The sequence below is a fragment of the Impatiens glandulifera genome, chromosome 1, assembly GCF_907164915.1.
Source record: "Impatiens glandulifera chromosome 1, dImpGla2.1, whole genome shotgun sequence".
NCBI classification, from domain to species: Eukaryota; Viridiplantae; Streptophyta; class Magnoliopsida; order Ericales; family Balsaminaceae; genus Impatiens; species Impatiens glandulifera.
Genome location: NC_061862.1, coordinates 93,765,768 through 93,775,855, shown reverse-complemented (window position 1 = coordinate 93,775,855; position 10,088 = coordinate 93,765,768). Strand labels below are relative to the sequence as shown.

Here is a 10,088-nt window from a genome sequence, read left to right as displayed (position 1 = left end):
TTACACGTCTCTTATCCCTCAACAAACCAACCACCTCATCATTTTTACCCTCACTTTTTGCAAACTAACATTGTTATTCAAATATTTAATTACTATTGTTTCTTAATAATATTTTTTATAATAATTTAAAATTTGCGTCTAGTGGGATTCAACTTTGGATGTACACTTTAACCACTAATATTGTTGATTTATATTATAATTTTATGTATAAATATATATTTTATATGACTATTAATTAAAATAACCCCTCTAAATTCACATTAAAAATATCATTCTATAATATTATAAAAAAACAAACTTTTAAGAGCGACTATTGATTGTAATTTTTTTAGTTTATAATGTATGGTTGTGGGAATGTTTCTAATCAGATATTTTAGGATCGATTGTTTGTCATCCCTTTAATCATAGTTAGGGTTGGTCTAGCTTTCTCTGACCCTCCCACTTTTGAGATTTTTAATAAAATTGTATTAACGTTTTTCCTTATAAGAATTAATGAAGAAATTTAAAATGTTGAAATTTCATCTATATATATTTTATTGACTTTGAAGCATATAGTTATACAACTTAGACCATCTCCAACCGAGTTGCATTATTCCTACCAAAATGGGATTTTACAGTTGAGCTGCATATGTATACCCAAATGAGATTTCTCATTTTCTCCCTCGAAAGCACGCATATATGCGTTCTTACTGTACCCAAATGTATAATTTTTTTTTTTATTTACATTTCAGGCCCTAAACTTTTATTTAATTAATTTTATATATTAAACTTATTTATTAATTAATTTATATAAGTTATTTATATTTTAATTTGTTTATATGTTTTATTTTATTTATATTTTAATTTGTTTATATTTTTATTTTTATCCTAATTTTTATATTAAACTTATTTATATAAATATTAATTTAATTTATTTATATAATTAATTTAAATAATTTATATAATATTTTTATATAACCTAAATTATAATAATTGTTCCAGATTTATAATAATGTTAAAAAAAAATTACTTTAATATATATATATATATATATATAATTATATAATAACTGCGTGCATAATTTTGCATAACATGATTGTGGAGAATGAACATGATCTAAGTGTACCAATTAGATTGAGTTGGAAACACTACACCGGAGGTTGACATGGTAGTAGATGAAAATAATCGATATGAAGAATTCATATCTCAATATAAAAAAAATTAGAAATAAAGATGATCACATTGCACTTCGAAATGCATTGATTAATTATTTGTGGGAGGAATACAACAATTCTAACATTTGAAAAATTATCTCTTTTTATTGTACGAATAATTTTTTATTTCAATCTCATATGTATTTTTGTATTTGCGTATTGTAATTTTTGGTTTTTTTATGAATTTTTATAATTAATTTACAATTAAATTTAAATAACTGGATCATATAATAATATTGTGGTGTAATTTATAAGTTTGTAAAATATATGGGGTAATATTAAAAAGTTATAAAAGCGATGTAAAGAAAAATATTATAAGAATATTCTTTTGGGTTTGAGAATAAGTTTTTCGGTTTAAAATAATTATTTTTTTGATGTGACATTTACACAAAATGAGTTTGAAAATGAATTTTTCAGTACTTTACCGTTATAAGGTATATGTTGTAATTTTAAAACTTATATATATATCATTTTTTAATCATATTTTTTTTTTAATGAACTTCTTCAACTTTAAGGATGGGGCAACCCAATAGTGACCCAAGTATTAATTTAATATATATATATACTCACGAACAGACAGACGAAGAAACATTGTGTAAGAATTACTATATATATATATATAATATAATGAATTGTTGTATTTAGAAAATAAAATGAAAAATAATAATAAATGATGATGATAAGCACTTTAAAGTTTTATCTAAGTTGAATTTGCATTTAATTTTAAAAAATAAAAATAAAAGATGGATAACGGTCACGCTCCGAATCCAGAATTCATCTTCAATATGTAGTCTCCTATGTTATACATATATGTTTGTTATTAATATTGTTATATTCTTTAATATTTGTAATTGAGATATTTAACATTGTTATCAGTATTTGAGGCTTGAACTTGGATCATTTCTATTAAATGAAGGCTCGAACTTGAACTTTGAATTGTTTCAAACTATCAAAAAAAAATAGCCGTTGAAGTTTTCCCACATGGACAAAAACATCCGTCATATTTTTAAGTGAAATGATATTTAAAGATGTATTGATTTCAGATTTATGCATTATAATTTGTCAACGTTGTTTCATTAACTAAAAAATGTGTAATATTAGGAAATATTAAGAAAATGGAATAGGTATTGATTTTGCATTTAAATTTTTTAAAAAAAAATCTTAATGACATAACTTTATGTACAATCTATCCATTCTAGCCATATTATGTTTTAATTGAATACTTTTTGGAGATATGCGTGTTCAAAAACTACATTATTACAATTTGAATGCCTCCACAAATATGTAATATGTGGGAATAATTGAAAAAAATATTTGTTCTACAAATGTATAAATTAATTAAGAAAAAGAAATAATATGTCAAAATAAGAAGACATGCGTTCATTTATTGTATGAAAGTTTTAAATAGTTAAAATTGTGACAGTTGGAATCTCATTCGGTAAAATGAGACTTAAGTTTCGAGCCCAAAAGTAGTAATTGAGTCATTGTTATCAAAAATATGCTAATGACACATTTGCTTACAAACATCATATATTTAGTCTTTGACACATTTTTGGAGAAAATATCAAATACAGTGTGGAGATGTTTTCATCTATATACCTATAAGTACTTATCATAATATGCTTTAGTCTCCTTAATCTGGTTCAAGATTACTCTTGATTTTGTCTTACAAGAATTTTTCAGTAAATAAAATGTTTTTAATAGTTAAACTAAATAGTATATAATACGATTAAGAAAACTAAACATTATTATTTAAGGCATTAGCATTTTTTTAATGCTAAAAGTTCCAAATAATAACTTCATTATGCTTCACTTTTTTAACAATACCATAAGCATAACACAAATATTTAAAAAATATAGGACTAGATATTAATGCTACGAAGTTAGCGTAACGACTCCAAAAGTTTATCTTTAACCCGCTTAAAAGTCAATTTAACAATACAAAACACACTATTTATTCACTTGTTAGCGTTGTAACACAAAGCCCTTAGTGACTCATAAGTAGTTAATGGCCGCAACACCTTTACAAGTTAAATAATGACACAAAGCCCTTATGATTCAAAAGTTAGATTAATAGTGTACGCCCTTAAAATTCAATAGTTAGTTAGCATAAAAGCGCAGCACCTTTAAGTTTAAAAGTTAGCTTAATGGGCTATAAAATTTGCCTAAACATTAAAATAGTTCCTTATCATCTCATCACAAGCACATATACAATACTACAAACACTCTACACAATTCATAATATCATCCATAATTTTATTCCATGAACATGTTTCCTATCTTCTAACCATATCTATCATTTTTCTTCATCACAATACCCTTCCTAAATCATACATCTTCATTAAACATAATTTTACCAATACTAATTGTCTCATAACTATTTAATCGTCATTGTCTCATAACTATTTCATGTATTTATTCCATAAATTTCTAACAGTTTCTTATCTAGGCTTTATTATCTCAAAATACACGTGTATAACATCAAATACTATAGTTGATTTACGACTAATAAAAGAATTGATATATTCTATACCTAAATTAGTGTCAATCTTTTCCCTAACCCAAACCGCCCTATTATTTCTTTTCTTTTTCTTTCTCTTACCCTTCTTCCACTCTCGGAAAAAAATGTTTATATGGCCAAAAAGAGAGTCATGTGTCACACATACCCTAAACACATTTAGTAGTTAATAGGAAATACCATTTTATTATATTATATTATTATTATAAATATATATATATATATATATTATATTTTGGTATGTTTGTTACAATCACACCCATTAAAACTATTAGGGCTGCACTAATGTTCTTTTCTAAGGTTATAGGTTTAACAATTAATGAAAGAAAAAAGTGTGGCAATTTTATGGAGGCGTGAAAGACGAAACAAAGCAAGACATCTTCAACATCATGGTCATCAGGAAGGCAGTTTTTCCGTAAGGTACTTAGGAATTCTGTTAACCGCGAAGCAGAACGAGATCTCAGAATGCAAGCCGCTGATTGAAAAAGGTAAAAAATACGATATCTGGCTGGGCATGCGAAAAAACTTTCTTCATACATGGAAGATTAAACTTATCAAAACTGTGGTCATGGACATAGTTGGTTATTGGCGCAACAATGGTCATTTCGAAGAAGGTAATGAAGAAGTCTCGACGCGCTGATGAGGAACATTATCTAGGGTAGTAGTGGAAGAGGAGGAAAGAAAGTAAATGGACCCGCTCTCTACAAATCGAAAGATGCGGGAGGCATCGGCTTGAAGAACGTATCAAGTGGAACAAGGCTCTCAACTCCAAGCATCTGTGGGCTTTGGAGCGCAATCAGGAGTCACTATGGATCAAATGGGTGCATACGAGGTTTATGAAAAACGAAACCAGCATCTGGACCTACAAATTCATGAAGGTATGAGCTGGTCTCTGAAAAATATTCTTAAACTAAGAAGCGATAATTGCAGATCTTTTATGACATCCGGCTAGGGGATGGGAAAGGCACTTTATTCTGCACGACCCTGGTTCGAAAACCAGCCTATCATCCACAAGGAGGAGTTTCAAAATACCCGTATTAGAAGGGACTGTGCAGAAGCGAAAATCAGAGACATTAAAGACGGGAATTGGGACTCACTACTGAGAACAAATCCAGAAGGACAGAAGATACTTGATCATATAAGTACAACACAACTACACGACAGACCTGATATTCATGAATGAAAAGTTGAGGACAATGAGATGCTGGTAAAGAAGAAAATATGGGAGGTAATTCGGGAAAAAGTGCAGAAAGTAGAATGGATCCTCTTGGATGGTCAACGAGGATTATCCCTAGACACCAGTTCATCCTATGGCTCGCCTTCTGGCAAAGACTAACACTCGTGATCGTATCAGCAAGTATATGAGCATCCCAGACGCGAGTTGTCTTTTATGTAGAGGAAATGAAGAAACCATTGATCACCTATTCGAGAGCTGTTGTATTGTTTGGAGCTTTGGGACAGATTCTGCAAAAGTCTGGAGCTGATCAGTTTCTCGAACGAATGGAATGAAATCAAAGACACGACACTACTCAAAGCCAAATGAAATATAGATTTGCAATGAGCGTGTTCAAGTGCGGCTTTGGAGTAGTGGTGTAACATTTATCAAGAACGGAATGCAAGGGTATATGGCAGAACCCGTAGGAGCGTTGTAGAATTATGGAAAAATATTGTATCGGATTGCAGCGCCCTCGCGGGAACGGGGAGAATAATCCAAGCGGAGCAGAACTGGAATATCTGTAAGAACTGGAATTTACCGTTTTTTAAACTCACTAGAATTGAAAGCATTGTAATCAGATAATTCATTTACGTTTTTAGGTTTTTACTTTTTATTCAGAATGTTACGACTTCAAAATCTTTTTAAGTCTGTCAAGAATTATCTCTTAAACTCATATTTTTTTCCCGTTTTGAGGAATTTTTAATGAAATGACGCTAAGTCGTTTTTCCAAAAAAATTAGAAATAACCAAATTAAAATAACTGACATGTTGATTCTTTTGTAATGTTAACGGTCTCTAAATTAAGGTAGGGTCATTTCATCGTCCCATCAGAGAAAGAAAATTGACGTACTCATCAATTGAATTGAAAGAACCATTTAATTCTAAGGAAATAAAAGAATAAAGGAAAAGAAAATATTAAAAGAAGGTGAATTAGGGGACGCTTACGCAATATAATTTAATTTATCACAATTTAAATTATGATCTTCTAATCATTTTAACCCGCTCCCCCCCCTAAGTTCAAACTTTTTAACCTTTCATATAATTTCAATATCATTACAAACACTCTTACACAATAATTCTATTCATGAATATTTTTTTTTATTTTCTAACCATGTCTATTCTAATTTGTTTCCAAACATCATTTATGTAAATAACTCTTTCCAATATAATTTAGAGATATACTACTTTTAAAAAATAACTTGATTATATAAACATGAGACTTTGAAAATATCACAACAGAAGTAATCTGTGAAAACAAATTTGAGCTACTTAAAGGATTCTGAGTTATTGTTAGCAAATGATATATTAACACGAAAATTAAATTGGACCCCAAAAAATAATTGACACTTACAAGAAGAAGAAGAAAAAAAACTAGCAAAAATCATAAATTTACTCCAAATGTAAACAATAGATTAGTACATTGTCAAGCTTAAGTTAAAACGAAAGGAAATAGTAGTCAAGTAACTATTATAATGCAAAAACAAAACAAAATGGAGCAACAAATTAATGACCATATGGCGTAAGCTATCTATGTCTTGACTTAGGTTTAGAGTCAATATTGTTTCAAGACCAAGGATGATCTCGTTCAAGCTTGATATTTCCTTTTCCCCTTGTCCTTCAATTGTTGATTCAATCTTTCTATCTCCGTAAATTATGCATGAAAGTGATTGATTTAATTTATTTTGTAAAAAAATTTATATAGTTTTAATATATTTCATTATTATAATACTTTTTTATTCTAGTTTGAGCCATGATGAGTTTTATTTTCTTTTTCTAATAAAATAATTAATATCAAATGATAAACAATTTAAAATTTGAGGAGATAAAAATTGAGTATTTTTAAAATTTACAAGCAATAAAGAATAAAGTAAACTTGTAAATAATCTACTGCCTACCTTCAATAAATATTTTGATGTTAAAAAGACTTGTAGGCTTTAAAAGCGAATCATATAATAGTTGCTGGAAATGTTAAGCTTAAAGTGTAAGACTTGAATTGGAACCTTTGGGGAGCCATTTTATAATTAAATGTTTATGTAATTTGTATTTGTGTTTTTTTTTATCATATTACTAAAGCTTTTAAAATTTGTGTAAAATTTGTCAAAACGGTAAATGTACAAAGATAGATGAGACAGTAGTGAAGATAATAATGTACTCGGTAAATTCATTATTTATGTTAGATGATGTAGAATCTTACCACATATTCACACACATAGATTCACATTTTCCTCTTTAACCTACCCTATCCGAGTCAAGCATACCCTATCGTACCCTACTCACATATTATAGAGATTTCAATTACATCATATATATCATGAACAAAATGTAATGCAACTGTGAGATCAAATAATTTATTGGATTGAAATCGAAATATACCTTATAAAAATAACAATTTTGTTCACACATATGTGTTATACTTACTCTTACAAGTTTATCTTATATATATATATTATTTAAATTGGGTACATATGCTAGCCTTTCAATCTTAACTGTTTCAACGTTTCTCTTTAATCTTAAATAAATATTATATTTTTTCCTCTCAAATTTCTTCTCTCTCATCTCCATCTCTTTTTTATATTCTTTTAATTATTTAAATTCATTTTATAATTTATTAAAAATAATTTATAATATAATTAAAATTTTATTATTCATAAGTTTAGACTATTGTCACTTAAATGTGTATGTCAGTGAGTTTTTATTGATAAATATATTTTTCTTAAATATTTTTTTTAATGTCAATCCATATTTATAAATAAAAAGAATGAATAAAAGAATAAAACATCAAATAAAAAAGTTATCTCTTAAAATAACAAATTTTTTGGTTTTTTTTTTTCTCACACAAAATTGTTAGCACATATTATATATCAACGACAACTAGATTTATAAAATCATTTTCTAAAATATTTATGATTTCTTTATCATAAAGTAATAAATTGTGATTGTTGAAATATTTAAATAGATTCAATTCCTTATAAAACCAAATAACACAATTAATAAAATTATTAATAAAACATACTATAAAAACACACAAACAAAAGAAGTGATGGCCTCCGCCTTATTTTAACTTAGAATGCAGTACTTTATATTTGAAATGATACGTTCATGCAGTACTAACGATACCGTCTCCGACTCCGGCATTTCCGTTTTTTTTGGGATAAGAGGCAAGCATTGCTATGCCACATTTCCCTGGTCCTATACCGCCAGGAACATCGTTCCGCTTGATCCTCATATATCCTCTTTCACCCCAATTCGATCCCCATGAATTCCTCACTATCCAATAATCAACTCCGTTCTCACTTCCATATCCCACCACCACCACTGCATGATCTAGGATGGTTCTGCAGTTTCCCGTGAAAATACCCTTCCATAACCAAAACAATCACAAAATATTCACTTATAATATTCACTTCCACAACTTTTCAATTATGACTACTTACCGAGACATAGTTTTTGAATGCCTTGCCATAGGCCTCAATGCCAACGCTGATGGGCTGGTGCGCGACAGCTTTCTTTAAACTATTTTCGTTGCGTGGTACTTTTTCATAACCGTCTATGCTCACCACCTTTGATTTCATCTGCAATCAATCAATCAACAAAATGAGTAGACTTATAAAAATAACAAGCCCCAAAGTCAAACTCACGATAACCTTAGTGAAATTGCAGGTGCCATCGGCCTCTATATAAGGATAGTCTTTCTCGGTGTCTATACCACCGTTTCTAATAATGAATTTGAATGCGTCAACCATGAGCCCGGTTTTGCAGCCGATGTTGGCACTTCGGTCGCAGTCAATAAGTTCTTGCTCCGACAAATCAATCAGCTGTCCCGTCGCTATCTTGTTGATACTTTCCACAGTTGCAATCGCCGAGAAAGCCCAACAACTTGCTGATATTTATAAAACAACATAAAGAAGATCAAAATCTATGAATTCAAAATGTTCTAAAACTATTAAATTACAAGTACTTTTTGTTTTTATTTTGTTTTTTCTAAAAATAAAATTTAGCCTGAACTAAGTGAATTAATGTAACGAATTAGGTACTAGACAAATCTAAATAATTGAAAATCTTACCGCATTTTCCCTGGTTCCTAATAGGTGAGACGGCGCCTTTTGTCCTCCAATCAACAAACTCCGGGAGAATTTCATCTGAGGACGCAGCATACCTTTGGCTGTCAATCTCTGACTGAACAGATTGGAGATCGGCATCATATTTCAAGCCGAGGTAGTATGATCGGTACTCTTCATCGGTCAGATCAGAAAACACGTTCAATCCAACCTTGTAGGTCCGGTTCTCGGAGTTATGATCATCTATGAAGACCAAATTATCCTTAAAAATGTTGAAACGCTTTTCGAATTCCTCAATTCCGTTGTACACTTTTCCATTCTCTACCATCCACTTTTTGTAAATATTCATCATTTCTTCGTCGGTTCTGGATTTTGAGAGGTAATTGTTATCATATTCGACGATGGACATGTCCGCCAGCATGAGGCTCAGGGAGGCGGAGAAGAGGACTAGGAGGAGGAGGAAGATGGTGGTGGCCGGAGTAGTCATGTTTAATTAATGGTGTGAGTCTCAAGGATATAAAATGAGGATTAATTTATAGATGAATATATTTATTATTTAAATATTTAAGAAAATATTTTATTCAATCATTATTAGATTATCCTATCTTCTTATTGATTTTTTATTTATATTTGAGTTACTAGAATAGTCTAATTTGTTTTTTATAATAATTATCATTAAATAATTACTTAAAAATTTAACAATCATAATTATCAAAAATAAAATTAAAATGATGATTTGACATTTAGTAAAAAGATTGAATAAATAAATTAAACATTATTTGATATTAAACTTTTATATTTTTTTTTATTATTGATCTTAATATATTTTGGTTGTATTTTATTTATTATTAGGATTAATTTTCAATATAAAAAATATAAAAAGAACAATAAATTATTGTGAGTGATTGTCGTATGTCATAAATAAGGAGGTGGTGACGTCTTCTCATATGTTTCTACATTGTCACAATATCGCAAATATATAAACTACTTTTATGGAATTTTATCAAATATAATAAGTTAGGTTGGATATAATCGTCGGGTCGATATTGTGAGGAAATGATTGGGATGGTTAAAATCAGGCTTACAAGATAGATCTCTATCCAT

General features: G+C 29.1%; 1 protein-coding gene across 1 annotated transcript; it reads right to left on the bottom strand.

The window, feature by feature from the left end:
* Nucleotides 1-7,871: 7,871 nt before the first annotated feature.
* On the bottom strand, nt 7,872-9,471 carry LOC124922323 (ervatamin-B-like). Its single transcript, XM_047463055.1, has 4 exons — nt 8,991-9,471; nt 8,571-8,806; nt 8,361-8,498; nt 7,872-8,284 (listed from the first exon to the last, which is right to left on the bottom strand). The coding sequence occupies exons 1-4, from the start codon at nt 9,469-9,471 to the stop codon at nt 8,024-8,026; spliced, it is 1,116 nt and encodes a 371-aa protein (XP_047319011.1). The 3' UTR covers nt 7,872-8,023.
* Nucleotides 9,472-10,088: the final 617 nt, after the last annotated feature.

Excerpts from the sequence above, each read along its gene's own strand:
- LOC124922323 (XM_047463055.1), bottom strand. The coding sequence starts at position 9,471 with ATGACTACTCCGGCCACCACCATCTTCCTCCTCCTCCTAGTCCTCTTC. Across the intron at positions 8,807-8,990 it reads TAGGAACCAGGGAAAATGCG|CAAGTTGTTGGGCTTTCTCG; the intron begins GTAAGATTTTCA and ends TATAAATATCAG. Across the intron at positions 8,499-8,570 it reads GCACCTGCAATTTCACTAAG|ATGAAATCAAAGGTGGTGAG; the intron begins GTTATCGTGAGT and ends GATTGATTGCAG.